The 19,893-nt window shown below is 44.4% G+C and overlaps 1 protein-coding gene across 5 annotated transcripts in view; it reads right to left on the bottom strand.

Annotated features, from left to right (window-relative positions):
• LOC125945256 (zinc finger protein 239-like) overlaps nt 1-19,893 on the bottom strand; it is a 57,569-nt gene that overhangs the window by 11,836 nt on the left and 25,840 nt on the right. For all 5 annotated transcript variants that reach the window (XM_049666942.1, XM_049666944.1, XM_049666941.1 and 2 more), the window contains one exon: nt 1,873-2,004. In XM_049666942.1, the coding sequence (XP_049522899.1) occupies nt 1,873-2,004 (132 nt within the window). The remainder of the gene's footprint in view (nt 1-1,872; nt 2,005-19,893) is intronic.

Below are 19,893 nucleotides of genomic sequence, written 5' to 3'. Positions count from 1 at the left end.
AGCCGCGAAAAAGTGGCAATAGCGAGCAAAAAGGCGCGCCTACTGTGATAAATCACGCAACAACCAGATGAGATTCTTTGTGTTCTTTGAATGTGTGAAGTACTCATGCTTGTGCGTGAAATAAATGTTTGTCAGGCCGTACATACTTTTTTTCGCTGTGGCCGCTGCAAAGCTAGGTGCTAGGCTGCAGTAAAGGTAAGTGCAAGCGCTTTCAGTCCTCGTCTTCCTTCTCTTGTCCTCGCCGGTAGTTCGCGTTATCAAGACGCTAATTGTTACACCAACAAGCACAAGCAACCACGCTTGCGAGTGGCGGAGTGTGTAAACGTTGTGCGGAAATATTCTAGCCATTTTGAACCGAGGCTGCAGCCGGGCGTTCGCGGTACGCGCTAATCGGAAGATCGCGAGTAATACGGGTCGCCCACTCAACTTTTCCCGGTTTTCTGGATAATAGCAACCAATTTGTCTCTAATACAAGAAAAATGTTAGCCGAAAAAGCATGCAGAACCTATGGACAACATCCGTTACCGCGCTGAACTGCAGAGGGAGGCTGCGTGTTTAGCTGCGAGCCGACCTGCCAATCGGGCTGACCGTGGCGGCAGCGCCCCCTGGAGACAGCAAACGGAGAGGGGTCATGTTTCCGGGGCGGTTCAGGCGGAGTTTGACAACTGGGAAAGGATCTAGTAACGTTGGTATGTACCTTATGTCTGTTCAATGTTGCCGTGGAATTTTGCAGATTCCTCTATCTTGATTTGCAGAATTTCAAAATATCCACCGCATAGAGTTAGGGGCTCTAGTTATGATTCACGGGCACCACGGCAAATTTATCTTACACGAGAATTCATCAGTGAATATCTCCTTGTTGATCGCATGCAGAACTTCAACAATGCTTTCATCAGTTCAAGACATGAAGAGCCAGCAAGGAAATGGCTTGTCCTTGACCGACATCGCGCCATTCTTCGTCCAGGAAAACCACTTGCAGACCTAGCCTTCACTCACAGTGTCGTCCTTATAGGCTTAACGAAGCACGACATCTTCAATTGCAGTTTTGGCCAAAAGAAAAGAATTTGACACGCACTCTGCAACTATCAAGCAATGGTGAAAACATACGCCTCCCTCTGCCAAGAGCAAAGGAGCAATGCGAATTAAGGCTGTAGATGTGTAAGCTAACATAACCTAAACAGGTGTATGCATAACAAGGGAGGCAAGTGCAGACCATGTTAGATTCTGGTTACTTTTGGGTCCAGCCTCATACGTGGTATTTTTAAGGCATAGTTGACAGATGAGCACTTGGAACTTTTTCTACATGTTATCCTTTGTGCAAAATAGAAGAACATGGAGCAAGATAACGAAAGCCTTTGCTTCATGCTCTTACACTATGAGCCATGTTCAATATGTATAGTAAAAGCCCAAACACCAACTTGGCCAAAGTTCTTTTGGACTTCTAACGTTGCATCTGCCCATGAAGGATTACCACATGAATGTGGACACTGGACACATGGACATGGACACAACAAATAAATTTGCATGCCTCCAATATAGCCAGTCAGATCTCAACATTGTGTAACACCTTGTTAAATCGTGATGGATATCCTGTGACGTGTCTATAACAGTTCAGTCTATAACAAAATATAGTCACACTTGCGCTCCCTGAGGCTCAAACTTTCCATGCAGCTTACTGCACATATATTTAGAGCTACCAGTTCCAGTTCTGCCTAATCTATCAGGTGTACCAAAAAAAGGCACTTTTTTTACCTTGTTGAGGCACTGAGATTCCATGTTCCCATGGGTCAATATACAGGAGCAGCCTGCACTTAAAGCTGCCTTTGTGTGAAAAGCTCTAAGGGCAGTAATGATAGTAAAGTTGTTTCTCACCTGTGCACCTGCACTCATGTACAATGAGAGCGGACAACCTGGCAGTCGCATAGTTGCAACAGTCACAATGGTAGAGTTGGCCCTGCTGCAACTCCTCGTGCTTGACCGTTGGTGGGAAGTCATGATGCCTCCCTGTGACAAGGGCATAAGATTTGGATCACCCAATTACGTATCATTCTGTTTACAAGGCAGAATTATAAGAAAGAACCTACCCAATCTTACCGTCAGGTTCATCCTTCACTCATGCCACATATAAAGGATTTACAATGCCGCAGAAGAAATAAAATTTCTTTGCTTCAAGCATACATAGCAGGAAGAGATTTCATGCACATATTACAGGAAGAACTTGCCACAATATAGTCTGCAGAAGAGCCAGTAACAAAGCTTTACCAATGTAAGAATGCTCATGAATGTCAAAAACTGGCAATAAATTTTAAATGCTGATGAATATCAGTTATAAAATGATCTTTCAATGGCAGCAATAAAACGTTTTTAAGTGAGACTGCTGAATTTAATTTTTATATTGAGCACTCAATGCACTATAATTTCAATATTAATGAAAAAGCATTGCAAGCAAGTATGAGCATTATTATATCAACCAAAATGATAAATGAACGTTCAGTAAACATATCATTCACTTGGCACTTCAAGACACGCAGTGTGAACTGATTTATTAATCAAGGTGAAACACTCAATAGCCCTAAAGTCGAGCTTATATGCAAAAAGACAGTAAAAACACAGTAACAGAATAATAACCTAAATAGCTCCATACAGAAATACTGTATATGCATTACAACCTAAAAGCAATGAACACATCACACAAACAGAAAAAGAAAAAATTGCTTTGCACCAAACAACACTAAAGGCATCGGTCACACTGATGCAGAAAAATTCTCAAAGGTTGGGAGGTTCAGCACCAGTTAAAAGATAAGAATAGGTACCATATATGCGCACTATTCACAGTCGACAAAAGAGCACATCACATCGTCGTGACTCTGATAATGGCGGCCAATTCCCCAAGTGGGGTTTAATTACGTGGAGCTTATTCAAGTTTCGAAATTGCATAAGTGCTGCCAATAGCTCCTTTTTTATGCAGGAATGACGTCAGGTCTGTGGCAGGAACTGCTATGGACAAATTGCTAGCTTTCATTGCAATGGCTTTAGCCATTTAATCTAGTAGCACATTTATTTCGATGCCTTTGGGCCCAGGCACCCAGCAATTAAAATGTGTTGGTTTGACATACAGAGTGGGCCTCTTCGATTATCCGTCCCTGACAGTCCCGGACTGCCCGAGGTAGTGCTTTCAGCCAATGAGCGTTGCGTGTGTAGCTTCGCGGACAGTCCGGGACTGTCAGAGACGGATAATCGAGGAGGCCCAGTGTTTCATTTTAGCTGCACCAAATTTTTAAAAATGGCCTGTGTCATATGTATCGTGTTTGATAAATCAGCAGTTGGCAATGTAGTCTTGCCCTTCTCCTCTTTCCCTCTCTTCTGGAATGTACAAAAGGCAGCGCTGAATAAACTCTGACATTCTTTGTTGTGTTGAACTCGTCTAGTATGTTTCACTGAAGGCTGCACAACGAAACAGCATATTGTCATCATCATCATCATCAACCTATATTTTATGTCCATTGCAGGATGAAGACCTCTCCCTGCGATCTCTGCATATAGCACAATTATAATCCTTGATCTAAACTACTCGATGAGGCGGCCATTACTTCCTCAAGAAATCAGAACGACTAATTGAATAATGAACATAATTATGCTAATTAAGTTTCTAATTCATTATTTTAGGCACATCTTTCAATCTACGAATTATAGCTGCTGAGTTAGCAAGGTGTATCCACTTGGAATGAATTCTCAGGACTGGACCAGTTTCGAAGCTGGTTCAGTCCTGAGAATTCATTCCAAGCCTTGCGAACTTAGTGGCTATAATTCATAGATTGAAAGATGTGCCTATAATACTGAATTAAAAACTTAATTAGTGTAATGTTATTTATTCAATTAAGCATTCTGATTTCTCGAGGAAGTAATGGCCACCTCATCGAGTAGTTTAGATCAAGAATGATAATTGTGCTATATGCCACAGGAAATTTTTAAAAATTTGATGCAGCTAAAATGAAACACCCTGTACAGGTTGTGCAAAGCAGCATGTAAAGATCGTTGCTTATAGGATTTTTATGTTTGTGTTGTGATTTTAAAGCTTTCACTACACTTAAAGAGTCTGTGAATGTAATGGCTTTTTGTAGCTTTGTTTTCCTAATATGTTTCACAGCTGCCATCAGTGCATAGGCTTCTGCAGTAAAGATGCTGGTTTCCTGGTGCAGGATGTTGGATTCTAAAAATGATAGACCAGCAGCTGCATATGATAGGCCTGAACGTGACTTCAATGCATCTGTGTAAAATTGTGGGCAACAGTACTTCCAGTGGAGTTCAACAAAGCGCATGCAAATGTGTTTCTCTGGCAACGTCTGCTGTCAGTCTAGTTGGAAGATGGGTAAAATGGTTTTAAGCACAAAAAATAAGGCACAGACAACGAAACAGTGTGCCAGTCCGTGTCTTTTATTCTCTTGTCCGTGTCTTAATTTTTTGTACCTAACACCATTTCTGGCCATGCATCTCTGGAGCATGTTTAATGATTTCAACAAATGACATTGTCACACTATCTCCTGCTACAGCCATAGTGAAAGCAGCATCGCTGGAACCATTGTTTCTTGTGTAGGGAGCAGAACACCCACGTCTTCATTCAATTTCCTTACACACAGTGAGAAAGCCGCTCTCACAGAAGGTTGGCTGTGAAAAAGTGTATAGATGTATCGTTTATCGTAGAATAGTTTGGATAAACATTATATGGGGATTTTCCTGGAGGTATAAGAAACTGGAGCATGTCCTCTGCAGATGAAGCGACCACTAATTTCATTCTACATAGAGGCTCTGTATGGGACTTGCTCTAAAGGCACCAGTCGAGAGGCGGATGGTGCACCTAGATGGTGTACAGAATCTTGCATCTTGAGGGCTCTGGGTGCAGCAGACTGATATAACTACAGGGATGTAGTTTAAACGCAAGCCTATAAGGCTCTTGTGCATGGTCATGAGGCACTTCCTGTCACTACCCCATGTTTTGTGTGACAGGAGTTTCAGGATATTCATTGTTCTAAGGCACTTACATTTAAAATACTATATGTGGGAATTTGCATGGGCGACTTCAATGCAAAAGTGGGGAAAAAGCAGGCTGGGGGACAAGCAATTGGCAAGTACGGCATCCATTCTAGGAGCAGAAGAAGAGAGATGCTGGCCAAATTTGCGGAAAGGAATATGTAGACTTCGAATAATGGATACCTTCTTCAGGTTCTTCAACAGCAAGTGGACCTGGAAAAGCCCTAATGGAGAAACAAGAAATGAAATAGATTTCATACTCTCTGCCGATCCCAGCATAGTGCAGGATGTAGAAGTGTTAGGTAAGGTAAAGGGCAGTGACCAGATCTAGGATTTCTCTCAGTTTGAAGAGAGAAGGAGTAAAATTAGTCAAGAAACAGGTCAACCTAGACGCAATCAGGGTAAAAGCAGACGAATTCAGGCTGGTACTCGCAAACAAATATGCAGCTTTCGAACAGGAAGATGAATATAACACAGAGGTCATGAATGAAACCATAACTAGGCTGATTTCAAAAGCAGCAATTGAAGTAGGAGGTAGGGCACCAAGGCAGCCAGTAGGTAGTAAGCTCTCCCAAATAACAAGGGACCTAATAAAGAAACGACAAAGCATCAAAGTGTATAACTGAAGAGAACAGACAGAATTCGCATAACTGTCAAATATGATCAACAGGAAGAAAGTAAGGAATATATGCTCTTCTGGTGCGCCACTTGCAACTAGCAGGTCATCAAGGTAAGCGTGGCAGAAGTTGAGCATATAAAGCACCTGTGCATTGTTTTCCATCACTTAATCGAATACGGGGTAGTCGTGAACATGGCCAAATGCGAGCTTGGTGTACGTGAGCTGTCGTTCCTGGGACACGTAATTTCTAGCTCAGGAGTTCGGCCTCACCCCGGCAAGGTTGAAGCAGAGCAAGGATTCCCGCAGCCAATTACAAAGCGCCAGCTGCGACAATTTCTGGGCTTAGTGAATTTCTTGTACCAAGCAGCTGTTGCATGTGGCGCAACAATTGGCTAGGGGTCTGGTCGCCGAGCTCAGCGCTGTGTAGCAGCTGTTTCAGTCACTGAGGCTCTGATGGCATGAGGCGACCGATCAGCAGTTGCTTGAGTATTGTGTGTGCGTTCGCTGCAGGTGGAGCGACCAGCAGATCCCGTACATCACTCGCTGTTGCAGGTGGAAGGCTGCAGACCACGTGGTGACACAGTTAAACCTGCTTATAACGAACCTCCATATAACAAATTCCTGGATATAACGAAGTTTTTCTATTCCCCACCGTTACTCCATAGAAGCACATGTATTTGAGACCTCTACGTAACGAAGTGGCAGCGGGAGACCCCCTCAATATAACGAATTTTCCCCTCCGACAAACTAGAGATTTCGTCCCAAATTTTGTCATTTTTGCGCAAGCAGCAACCGGAAGCACCTTCTACGCCGCGACGGAATGTAAAGCGAGCGCACGTGAGCGCGCATGCGAGCGTGTGCGAGGCGGGCCTGCACCCCTCGACCCAGCGATCTTGCCGCCGCGGGCGTGACCTTTCCCCCTCCCTTCATTCAAACCTGATCCTGCCGCTTGCTGCAGCTGGCCTAGCCCGCCAAGCTGGCACTCACCTTTTCCAGTTGATGCTGCGGACGCGCTGGTACACGCTGTGACACATCACACTCGATGTCCACGCTGTCAACCGCTGGCGGCGTGTGGAAGCGCCGCTGGAGAAGCGAGCAAAGTGACCTTCGTGCTGTTGTCTATCACTTCAACGCAAACTGAGCGCCGAGAACACACAGCACGCACAAAGGTACGAGCCGCCGACGCACCTACACTGCTATAGACTCTGCCCCAACGCAGATCGCTTTCAAGATAGGGTCCGCGCGACCGCACGCCGCCGCGCAGTATGCAGTTGATGCCAGAGTACAGTACAACGCTGCCCCGCTTTCCCTCCTCCCTCGCCGGTGCCTCGAGCGCAACGGAAGAAGGCACGCTTCCTCCCTGCTTTTCTTGCGTGCGCGATATTTAGACGCGGTCGTCGGCTCCCCTCGCACGTTTTCACTCGCACATACAGCATACGGCGCGCGGCGACTGCGTTATCGCCCTTGGACTTTATACGGAATATCTATGAGCCAAAACCAATTTTGGGGCCACAACATGTCATAGACACCATCTTTATATAGCAAATACGGATCTCAAGGGCCATACTTTTGCTGGCGGAAACCGAAAATACGTCATAGTTGTCGCCCCCGGCACTTTGGGCGGCCAATGCCATCGTCAAGCCACCAAGCCAAGTGACATAAAAAGTCAAAATGGCCGCTTGGGCCGGCGCGGGGTGGCAGTTCGCAACGTATGATGCGGGAACGGTCCCACAGTTGCGACGCAACAGCGGGGTTACCAATGCATTGGGTTCTATGTGAGCTGTGCCGGGACCGGTCGAAAAAGACGTAACAGTTGGGAAAACGCAGCCCCCAGGAACGCAACAGCGGGGTTCTACTGTAACACTATACGACGCCATCGTGACGCTCGCTCTTCGTTTCCGATGCCTCGCGCTTGTGCGAAACGACACGCGTCCACGCAACCGGTACCTGGTGTGACATTCCAAGGATGAGTGCTTCGACGAAAACGGAAAACGGGTGCGCGTTACAATTGAGGGTGCGTTAGAATCGAGTAAATACGGTGAGCGTTTCTTTTTCGAATTTTCGTGCCGAACCTGCATAAACGAAATCCTCTTTATAACAAAGTTTTTCGGGAATTTGTCAATTTTGTTATATCCAGGTTTAACTGTACTTTGTCTGCTTGGTAGTAATGCGTCAGGTGGCAAATTGCGATTCCACTTGCAGAAACCAGAGTTCTGGATCGGTTGTCCAAAATGGCGGTAGCTTAACGGCGACAGTGAAGATGGCTGGTGCGTCGGCTGTAGTCTCCATGGCGTTGATACGTAGTTGTCGTTAAGCCTCATCCAGGTCACCAGTGTTGGGACGCGAGTACGCGCGGAGGAGAGAGAGACTCGACAGTGTGAATCCCAACTGTCAACTGTTTTTCTTTTTCTTTGGCTTCAGCCACCCTTTGGGTTGCTCGCCCTTTCCTCTCTTCACTATTGGTAAAGTGGAGGGCAGAAACGGTTTGGAGAAACCTGTTTGGAGGTGCGCTCGCTGCTCACTCTTGCCTGCACGTTATGGCCCTCTCGCGGCCGCTACAAGGCCTTGCAATATTCGGTAATGCCAGGTAGCATCGTTGAGTGGGAGCAGCAGCAGCACTGCAGTCATGTAGCCTAAATTCGCACGGCTTCTTTTACAGATTCTGCCATTGACCGTCAATTTTGCTGCCACAAGTGGACAAGGGAATGTGTCATTGATGGACTTTTCGACTTTAAGATTGCAAGCGGATGATGTCATATAGCCAGGAAACTGGGCGTTGCCAGGCGGAGAGACATCACCTTGCTTTCCGGAGCCTATAAAGCCTTCACCACATCGCTACTTCTTCAGCGGGAGCAGCACTGCAGTCATGTAGCCTAAATTCGCAAGGCTTCTTTTACAGATTCTGCCGTTGACCGTCAATTTTGCTGCCCCAAGTGGACAAGCGAATGTGTCATTGATGGACTTTTCAACTTTAAGATTGCAAGCGGATGATGTCATATGGCCAGTAAACTGGGCATTGCCAGGCGGAGAGACATCACCTTGCTTTTCGGAGCCTATAAAGCCTTCACCACATCGCTACTTCTTCAGCGGAAGCAGCACTGCAGTCATGTTGCCTAAATTCGCACGGCTTCTTTTACAGATTCTGCCGTTGACCGTCAATTTTGCTGCCTCAAGTGGACAAGGGAATGTGTCATTGATGGACTTTTCGACTTTAAGATTGCAAGCGGATGATGTCATATGGCCAGCAAACTGGGCGTTGCCAGGCGGAGAGACATCACCTTGCTTTCCAGAGCCTATAAAGCCTTCACCACATCGCTACTTCTTCAGCGGGAGCAGCACTGCAGTCATGTTGCTTAAATTCGCACGGCTTCTTTTACAGATTCTGCCGTTGACCGTCAATTTTGCTGCCTCAAGTGGACAAGGGAATGTGTCATTGATGGACTTTTCGACTTTAAGATTGCAAGCGGATGATGTCATATGGCCAGCAAACTGGGCGTTGCCAGGCGGAGAGACATCACCTTGCTTTCCGGAGCCTATAAAGCCTTCACCACATCGCTACTTCTTCAGCAGGAGCAGCACTGCAGTCATGTTGCCTGAATTCGCACGGCTTCTTTTACAGATTCTGCCATTGACCGTCAATTTTGCTGCCTCAAGTGGACAAGGGAATGTGTCATTGATGGACTTTTCGACTTTAAGATTGCAAGCGGTGATGTCATAAGGCCAGGAAACTGGGCGTTGCCAGGCAGAGAGACATCACCTTGCTTTCCGGAGCCTATAAAGCCTTCACCACATCGCTACTTCTTCAGCGGGAGCAGCACTGCAGTCATGTTGCCTAAATTCGCATGCCTTGTTTTACAGGTTAGTTACTATTCCCATTCAATTTAAGTCAGATTATCTGTGTCTAATTATGCTGCCACTCCCAGTGAACTGTGTTGATGTGATAAACTCTTTGTGGTCTCATTTGAAACTCTTATTTTGCGGGGATATTGCAACAAATCCCGGCCCTTCTACTGAAGAACTGCTGCAACTTATTCTCGAGACACAAACACAAATGAATTCTAAGCTTTCTTTCTTTGAACAAAAACTTGATAAAGTGGCGACGACATGCGCGAGACTGGAAAGTCTCGAAATCACTGTACGCAACCTGGAACAGACAATTAAACAACAAGGAAAGAAAATTATTGAATTAGAGGACAGGGCTAGGAAGAACAACACTATTGTGTACGGAGTCCCGGAGAGTCCCAATGAAACAAAACAAGAAATTGAAAACGCAGTTGTGAAGGGTATCTTTTCTGATCGCCTCGGTGTGGAAGTGACATCGACAGCAAGAATTCATCAGCTGGGGCAAAAGAAGAGGGACCAAGATAGACCTGTTATTTTGAAGCTTTAAAATGACAAGGAGAAAGCGATATTGGAGAACTGTAAGAAACCGAAAGGAACAACCGTGAACGTTTCGCATGATTACTCGTCTGAAACGCCACGGAAAAGAACTGTGGCGTTCTGCGCGATCAGATAAAAGGGCTGGCGCGAAGGTGAAGCTTGTTAATGACAGGCTTTTTTACCAATGGAACGGCCTACACATGGGACCTGTGCGCTCATACTCGTGTACAAGTGCCTAAATATTCAGCTTCTGCATCTCGCGACAATGTATGATATCAAAAGCCACAGGAAATAAGGCTTATAAATGTTCACGCACGAAGCATTCCTAACAAGCATGAAAAACTTGAACGTATGTCTGTTATATGATCCCCATATAATAGGAATAACGGAAACTTGGTTGCACATTAAGAGCGTTGAGGTATTTCCCAGCTGCTACAACGTTTTTCGAAAAGACAGGACGAGTAGGGGCAGTGGTGTTGCTCTATTGATGAAAAAAACGTTGAAATACGAGTTGCTCCCGGACATTGATCATCAAAGTGTTTGGTGTCGGCAATTTCTCGGTGAGACTATATTACTTATCGGCGTAGTATTGCCGCCAACACACTGAGAACGAAAGGACGCCCGAGCATCATAGCTGTGTCTCGAAGAACCGCCGCAACACAAGCGTCAAGCAGGACACCGCAAGGCAACGCTGCGCCGCACGTACCCACACCACGTGCTGCCAGACCGGTGGCTCGTGCTCGAGGATCGGATGAATGGCACGCGACAGGAGGTGAAAAAGAAGAGAACAACCTCAAAGAGGCGACGCTCGCAGGCGTTTTTGTTGAGTGTTGTGTCTCTGGAGTTCACGGGCACAGGTTCGCCCAGAATAAATGAGTTTTATTAGAAACGGGTGTCATAACTGTCGGTTACAGTATATAGAGCACCAACACGTTCACTGGATTTTTGTGTGAAAATTGATGTTTATTTGAGTGCATCACAAATATACGAAGCAGAATAGTACTTATGGGTAATTTCAATCTACCGGGTGTTGATGGGAATAGCAGAATTGCAGGCTCCTTAAATCGCTCGCACGCAGACGTAATGCTGGAAATAATGGTAAACCACAGCCTAGTACAAGCAGTACAACACGGATACAAGACCATTGCCAGTCAATTCTAGACTTATTATTTTTGTATGATAAAACTTTCACCAATGATGTCACTGTTGAAGATGGGATTTGAGACCATAAATCTGTAGTAGTTGTCCTTAGTGCGACAAACGAAAAATTAACTAAAGCCCGAACAGCCTACGTGTACGATTTTCAACAAGCTGATAACACATCAATTCTGGATGCTCTGGAAGTAGGTTTCGACATGCTTCCACAGGAAAAAGATGTAAATAAATTGTGCAAGCACTTTAAGTCCCTGTTATCACATTGTTTATTTCGCTTCGTTTCTAGGAAAGTAAAGCGAATTGGAAGAGCGAGCCCGTGGGTAACCCGCAATATTATTCATTTAAAGAGTCGACTGCGACGTGCTCGAAAAAAAAACAAAAAAACATAGTGGCAACGATTTTGGGGCTTGGCACGGAGATGCGAAGAGAGCTGAAAGATACCCAAACTTGTTTCTTTTTGTCTACGTTGACTGATTACATGGTTTGTAACACGAAAAATTTTTGGAGGTAGTTGTCTTCCAAGCCAATGCTACATGTTGTTTTAGTCAATGAAATTGTCTGTAGCGAATGGCTGAGGCTTTTAGCTGGCTGAGGCTTTTAACAACTACTTTGTCACGGTGTTTTCCTCTAAGAAAGAATATCTGGTAGAAGAAGCTGGGGTAAATGAAGAACGTACCAGTGACGTCATTATTTCTTAAGACGGAATCGTAGCACTACTTCTAAATCTAGACGTTAGGAAAAGTTTTGGTCCTGATAAAAAACCGTATGCATTTCTAAAACGTTACTGTGAATGGGTTTCTAATTTTTCAGTTGAAATATTCACAGCTTCCCTTCAAACGGGTGCCTTATCATGACTGGTTAGTTGCCCGCGTTTTTCCGATCTTCAAAGCTGGAGACAAGCTAAAATTAAGTAATTACCGTCCCATCTTGATAAAATGCATCGTATGCATACTTGAACATGTAATTAACAAATATCTGGTTCAGTAGGCCGAAGACAATTTACACTATGCTAAGCAACATGGCTTCCGAAGGCGTTTGTCAACCGTTACGCAGCTCTTTCTAGACAATTCAGTATTTTGCAGATACTATAACCCAGAAAGAACAAGTTGATGTTATTCCTCAGGATTTCTTGAAAGCTTTTGATAAAGTCTGCCACGCAAAACTTATTCAAAAACTGAAAACATACGGTATAAGTCCCATGGTAGTAAAATGGATTGAGGCGTACTTGTGTAACAGGCGGCAGTTTGTGGAAATGGCTGATGAGTACTCAGCTTCATTGCCTGTCATTTCTGGGGTGCCCCAAGGATCTGTGATAGGAGCCGTGCTATTTTTGCTTTACATCAACGATATTGCTAAAGATGTAGACCCACAGACTGAGGTTCGCCTTTTCGCGGACGATTGTCTGTTATTTTATCAAGGGAGGAGCTTCCATGACCAATCCCTGCTAAATGATTCCCTAAAAGGCCTAAGCATAATTTCTAATTTCTGCAGCGTACGACATGGAAATTAACTTCGATAAATCGGTCTACACGTGTGCTACAGCGAAAAAATCCCCATTGCAATTTACTTACAGAATTGGACGTAAGGAAATTTGACGAACAATGAAGATGAAATATCTGGGTGTTACCACCACACATAACTTCAGCTGGAATGAACATGTTGCCAATATTTGTGGATCCGCACAGCGAAAGCTGGGAATGCTTCGACGGAAATTAAAGCAAGCGTCTCCTAACGTAAAGCTGAAGGCTTACACTACAATTGTTCGACCTACCCTGGAGTACGCGAGTATATTGTGGGACCCGTATCGACGAACTCTAATAAATCAGATCGAGCGAGTACAGAGTGTTGTTGTGCGCTTTATTTTCTCTAAATACGAGAGGACTGAATCTCTTATTGCATTGATTGATAAGGCGAACCTTCCAGATCTAGCTTCACGCAGGAAATGGCCAGGCTAAAATTTCTTTATCAATTGTACAATCGCATGTTAAACATAAATCCCAGACTCTACTTGCAGCAGAGGCGTACCAACTATTTCTCGAGTGGGGGGGCGAACCGCAGATCTGACTCTCTCTCTCTCCATATATATATATATATATATATATATATATTAATTACTATTATATTAAGTGAAAAAGCCTGGAAATGCATCTGTCAGGTATTTGTATTTGTAACAATAGACCTATTTCTCAAACACATGGTGAACCATCGAGGCCCGAAAAATTATTTGAATTTGCATTTATTTCTTGTCGCTATGAAATCTAAATGTGATGCAGGGACAAGTGGCATTGGGTGCCCAGAGGTCCCTGATCCAACCCAGTAGCAGCAGCGGAGCTCACAAAAACATGCCCATTTGTGCAGTCAATTTTACTAATTAAACAAAGAATTTTACTTGGTGTTTAAGTCTACAGCTTAAATGTATCGCTAGTTAAGGTAATCATACTGTCGAGGTTAAAGAGAACGATGTACAGTCAACATAAATTACTCTCAATACTAAAAAGAAAAAGACGCCAGAGGTGTGCGAACTTGGTGAATTACTACCCAATTTTTAGTGAAGCTGTTTTTTTTTTTTTTGAACAGTTGCACTAAATGTTTCAGTTTCCTGTAATTACATCGTATACTTTGAAAAGTTACCCATATATTAGTGTTCCGTTTTAAACCTTGTCCCCGTGTAATGCTTTGAAGCACATCTTGCTGGAAATTTAAAAAGAATGTCGCAGTTTCACCCGAAAGGCGAAGCATCAATTGCGATAACAAATTAGTAGAGAGCCATACGGAGCAAGGATAGTAGTTTTATCAGCTGTAAAAACTTGGACATGCAGCAGCACCGGCAACGCGCAGAACTGTTGTCGACGCCGTTTGCGTTTTGCCCGCGTTCGCACCGAACGCGCGCGGCGTTGGTGACTGTTGCCGGTGCCTCTGGGGGCGGCTCGGAGGTTTTCGACGAGATCAGAATGGGACACTCGTCGAGCTGCGTTGGAAATCTTACCCACATTCTCGCCTCGCAACATTTTTATATAAATACGTATTTGGTGCCGCAGCTAAACGTCGCCTCCCCTTCACGGCCTCACTTCGCAATAAGGTGGTCTTCATTTTTTGAAAATATAAAATACCTGCTGCTCTTGCTCCTGCCGGGGAACAAGTAGTAGGGTAGCCCTCATTCAGTAACAGCATGAAAATGAAATCGATAAAAGCATTACTAAGGTGTTATTGCGCAACAAAAGGACAAGGACGGCAGAGAAAAATACACACACCAAGCGCGTGTGTATTTTTCTCTGCCGTCCTTGTCCTTTTGTTGCGCAATAACACCTTAGTAATGGACTACCAACTTGCCCGCAATGCTGCCCTCGATAAAAGCAGAAGTGACACAGGCCTTTAGAAAAAATTCAGTAAAGTGTTCTATTGGCACTGAAATTGCTCTGCACGTTCGACCGAGGTCACTTTCACGACCATATCACCTCGCAGACCCTGATGTAATGTCCCGTTCTGGGACCTTTGAGGTATCATGAATAAATGAACTTACATATAAAACCCTAATCTGTCCTAAACTAGAACCAACAGGTTATTTTGATTAATTCTCTTGATTCGGTTCAGAACCGTGCTGCCAGGTACATTCTTTCTGACTACTCCTAAATGCAAGTGTCTCAGCCTTAAAATCCCGGTTGTCTTCCCTCGCTGACTTCCCGCCGCAAAAGTGCTCGTCTTTTTTTTTTTCATTTTTAGGTTCTTTCATTCGCTGCCCACGGGAAACAATATCATCATTCCAGCGTATCGTTTCTCCCGCCGTACGCATCCCAATGCTGTGTATCTACCACGCGCCCATTCCACCACATATCAGCGTTCTTTTTTTTCTGCACTCAGCACGAGAATGGAATACCCTTCCTTCTGACAATCCCCTCATCACTGACATTTCCCTTTTAAAAACTCATATTGAAGACCATCTTTCAAGTCACGCCACCTAACCTGTCCCGCCATTTTTCTACGTGCCACCCCTCATGTAATTTCTCGTTCTGGGACCTTTGAGGTATCATGAATAAATAAATAAATAAATAAATAAATAAATAAATAAATAAATAAATAAATAGACGATAAGTAGTGGTTACACAAAGAAATTCGGCAGTTAGACCTGTAAGTGGTTAGATTAGATTTTTGATGGTGATAAGATGTATATTTATACTTCAACACTACGTAGACTATTTCTGGGCGGAGATTCAACAGTCCCAACGTTTGATAATCCAACCATTTCATACAGTAAGGCACACCCATCGTTGGGCGCCGCTGATTAAAATACTTTTTCGGACCTCTACCCTCGCCCGAAGGTTAAATATATCAAGCCCATTGTTTTTTTTTTTCAAGTATGGTTAGGCGGTAATTTGTAACTGCGGGAACTGTCCAGCGGCAGGACTTCTGCGCAATGCAAGCCTGTATGGCGAATCTCGAGCGTCGCCCGCTACAGCGCGTCACGAGGAGACACAATACTCGCTGCCCAAACCGGGGATACGTAGTAAAGAAAAGCATTATTAACGTGGTGACTCTATTAAGAAATAAAATTTAGCTTCAGCTGTAGTTTTGTTGGACTTTCCAGTGTGTAGCCAAAAGTGCCCACCTTCGAAAGTGGGGGGGCAAATGGCATACTTTGCCCCCCCCCCCACTTTTGACAGTGGGGGGGCAAGTGCCCTCCCTGCCCCCCCCGGTAAATACGCCTATGACTTGCAGCCTCCTGGCAGAGTGTCACCTCGGTCTTGTCACCCTTACGTTGTTAGACCTTATGTGCCTAGAGTTGACATTTAAAAACATTCATTTCTGGTCAAAACTATAATAGAAGAGTGGAACAAACTCAGAAATATTTGACGTTACGAATTCGCTTGCGAGTTTTAAAAAAAAACCTAGAATCATTAAATGTGTAAATTCAATGTTTTTTCATACGGCAACTTGCTACACTGTTTCTTGCTGCTGTTTTGTTTATGCTATTGTATGCTGTTTACACATTTTTGCTTTCAGTTTGCATTGTGCTGCTCGTATTACGCTGTTCGTATATTCGCTCTTAGTGTTGTGAACTTTCCCACCCTGTAACAGCCGAAAGGGCTCACAGTATTGAAAATAAAATGAAATAAACAATGCCTCTTCAATATCGAGGAATACCGACAGAAATAATTGTTTGCGAATGAAGGCATCGCGAATGATACCCTCAATGCATTCGAGAGCGTTGGTCATCGAGCAGCCTTCCCTAAAACCAGAATGGCACAGATCAAGCAATTTGTTAGATTCCAGAAAATGTAGAAGACAGCAATGAACCATTTTTTAAAAATGCTTACGGAGGCAACTCGCAAGCGTTATTTGGAGGTAGTTTATTTACAGACGAGGAATCTTTAGCCTGCTTCCGAATCGGAACAGCTTCTTTCCACGTAGCTGCAAGGCAGTCCAAATTTTATTACAAAGTATTAGGAGTGCCCTTTGGGTATCTGTGTGGAGGTTTTTCATCATGTCATATATGATTCTGTTGATGCGCGCTGCAAAGCTCTTACATACATTCAAGGAAGCTCTCAGCTCGGCGATATTAAAAGAAAGGTAACAGGACCGATTCTGTGTGCAGTTACGGTCAAGTGCCTTGCATTTGGCTATTTCAATGCATATAAAAAAATGATTCAGCCCACACTCTAAGTGTTCACCAAGAGCGTTGGCGAGGTCTAAGCCGTTTCCTTGTTCACTGACCAGGGGTAATGGATGTGTTTACTGCTGCTTTAGCCTTCTTAGGCCATTCCATACTTTGGAGTCGTGTGTAAGATGTTATGCCAGAAAGAAACCATTCCCAGCATGCCCTCCTTGCCTGTCATCACATCCGCCTTATCAGTGATTTTACAAGTTTAAATTCGACAAGATCTTTGGCAGTCGGGCAGCGATGCAGTACGCCCCACACCTTGTTTTGTTTCTTTCGCACCAGTTTGCAGTCCTCATTCCACCGGGGACTCGTCTTTTACATGAGAGACCACTTGTTTGTGAAATAATTTTTCAGCTGCGTTGAGAAAAAAAGCGGCAAAATACGCTACTGCATCATGAATGCTAAAACGATTGATAAAATCTTGTGTTAAATAGGTTGACTCTTTAAAACGTTTCCAGTTAGCCAATGTTATTCCCCAATGGGAGGCCTGGCGTGGACAGTCATGTTGCTGTATTAAGTTCACTGTTACAGGAAAATGGTCATTGCCAAATGGATTCTGGACGACATTCCAATCTACATAAGGAAGGAGGGCCCGAGTGCCAATCGCTAAATCTATATAAGACTATGAATTGTGGTGGATAATGTAGTAGGTGGGCTCGTTTTTTTTATTAAAGAGGCACGCACATGAGGTTACTAGAAAACTTACTATAATTCGACCCCTGGCATCACATCGGGAGTCTCTCCACAAAGAGCTGTATCACCGGCGATAATGTGTGGTCCTAAGAGCTGGTCAATGAGCATGTAGAATTCTGTTTTGCAGAGTTGGTAATGAGGCAGTAAGTAAAAACAACAGACGGTTAACTCGAAGAGATTCGCTCGCACAGACACAGCCTCATGGGGCAACTGGAGAGAAAGATTCTGGGAAGCCACAGATTTATCTACAGCTATTTCTGCAACATTATTTTCAATTCTAAATACTCCTTAAATGGTACACGAATGGTAATGGTAGAATGTATTTTTTTTTAGCGCCAACTAATGAATACCGTGGAACCAAGCGCTAGCTACTAGGCGTGTATCTGGTGCAAGAATGGTATCTACGTGAAATTTAAAAGATTTGAAGCACATTTAGATCACGCGGTTACTTTTTATAGTATTTCACGACAGTTAAGTACACCAAGGAGACCTGGCAAACTTAGTTTACCAGCCTTCAAAAAATCGACAGTAAAAAGCAGAACTCCAGTGGCTGTTGTCTCAACCTGGCAATAGTTCGCCATCAGTGGGCATTCTTCCCTTTAACTTAATGTAATGTTGTGAACAGTAAATAGCTGCTTATAACCATGCATGTAGGTTGGCAAAATGCTGCATTCGTCAAGGCCATAGGTAAACGAAAGTACATGAAAAATATGCCAGCCTAGAGCTCTCGAAGTCAGTACACTGAAGCCGTTCTGTCCGTGGGTAGCAATGATGTAACGCTTCTGGTGCGCAGCTAATTATGCGGCAATTAATGACAGCTCTGCATGACTACGTGAATGCAAAGGCATCGTTTCAACTGCCTTCACTCACAGCAAGCTGAGGCCTTTATCTGCTGCACATAGTTCACGCGGGGAGCATTGCAGATCTCCCTGGAAATGGCTTTCATTTACTTAAAAGGAGGATGCTTACAGGACACACCGCGTTTATTCAGACTTCAATGAGACACAGCTTGTGTTCCTAGCCTCCCAGTTAGCTTCTTTGTATCTATGAAAATAGAACAGTTGTGGAGCAAGATGGCTCATTTAATCAGCGAGCATCCTGTAAATTCCGAGTGCCACAATAAACTACTATAACGGCACCACGCTATAGCAGACGACGCTTGCACACTTGGCGCAAAAGGTCAACTGCAACGTTGCTGTGGCAGCGAGCTGCCTGCTCCCCATAGGCGAGGCGAGGATTTCCTAAATTAAAATAATTTTGCAGGAACAATCAACAATGATTGTCAATGTACGCGAATAGCCCAAACAATCAGATGAGTCCCCCTTGCTGCCAATCGCTGCAGCCCGAAAGCACGTGCCCATTACCTTGGCACCTTCCCAGAGTTCCTTCGTGGCAGCCACAGTGAGTCATCTATGCTTTCTCGTGGCAGTGAACATGGATATTTCTCGTAAAATACTCTTTTGGAATAGATTTCCTTTAATACTTGATATGACAGCATCATGTGCCCATCGACGGTGCAAGCCCCCATTATGGTCACCCGTGCTTTTTCATTTCCAGTGGTCCGCATGCTGACTTGGTGGTCACCTTTCTGGTGGATTGTTTCAGCAGATGACTTATCGGAAGAAAATTGGTGTTTCATCTGCATTGCCAATCTGCCCCAAAAGCAAGACATGCTGCTTTCCCAAGCCGATGACATAATACTGAAATGAGTTCTTCTTTGTAGTCAGCCAACAGCTTCTGTATCAGTGAAGTCCATCTCCTAAGGAAGAATCAGGTGACCGTTGAATTTCTTCTTTCATAATGTCGGTGTGGAGGTGACCAGAGGTTGCGACGCAGGAAACATTTTGTGCAGTTCTTCGCGGCCAATGGTATTGATGGTTTCCCGGAGATTGTCAGTGCCGAGTGCTTGGACTTGGCACTTCGGCTTAAGTATTTGGCGATTATCTTGCCTAGTGTGCATTTCCAGTGTCTTCTCGATGGCCCCTGCTTCAGTAAAAAATTCTGCAAAAGTCTTGGGTGGTTCATGAATCAATCTGGAAAAACGTTCTTGCTTCACATCCCTCATCAGGAAACAAACTTTCTTTTCTTCTCCCATGTCGGGGTCAGCATGGCTGAACAGGTCGTGATTTTTCTAATTCGGCATGGGCTTCTAGCACAGCTTTCGCTCGTTCTTTGCCCACATTCCTCGTGAAGGTCTGCAGGAAGCTGTTGAGAAACCAGTCCCTTATCATTAGGGTCGAATCTTGGTTCTCGAACCAGGTCCTCGCGGCGCCTTCCAAAAAGTATACATAAAGGAACTCAAGAGTTCCAGATGTTGAACATCGCCACTCTTTCGTATGCCTCCAGCCAGCTTTCTGGGTTT

The sequence above is a fragment of the Dermacentor silvarum genome, chromosome 5 (assembly GCF_013339745.2).
Source record: "Dermacentor silvarum isolate Dsil-2018 chromosome 5, BIME_Dsil_1.4, whole genome shotgun sequence".
NCBI classification, from domain to species: Eukaryota; Metazoa; Arthropoda; class Arachnida; order Ixodida; family Ixodidae; genus Dermacentor; species Dermacentor silvarum.
Note: the sequence above shows the minus strand (reverse complement) of the source record. Positions and strands in the feature narration are given on the sequence as shown.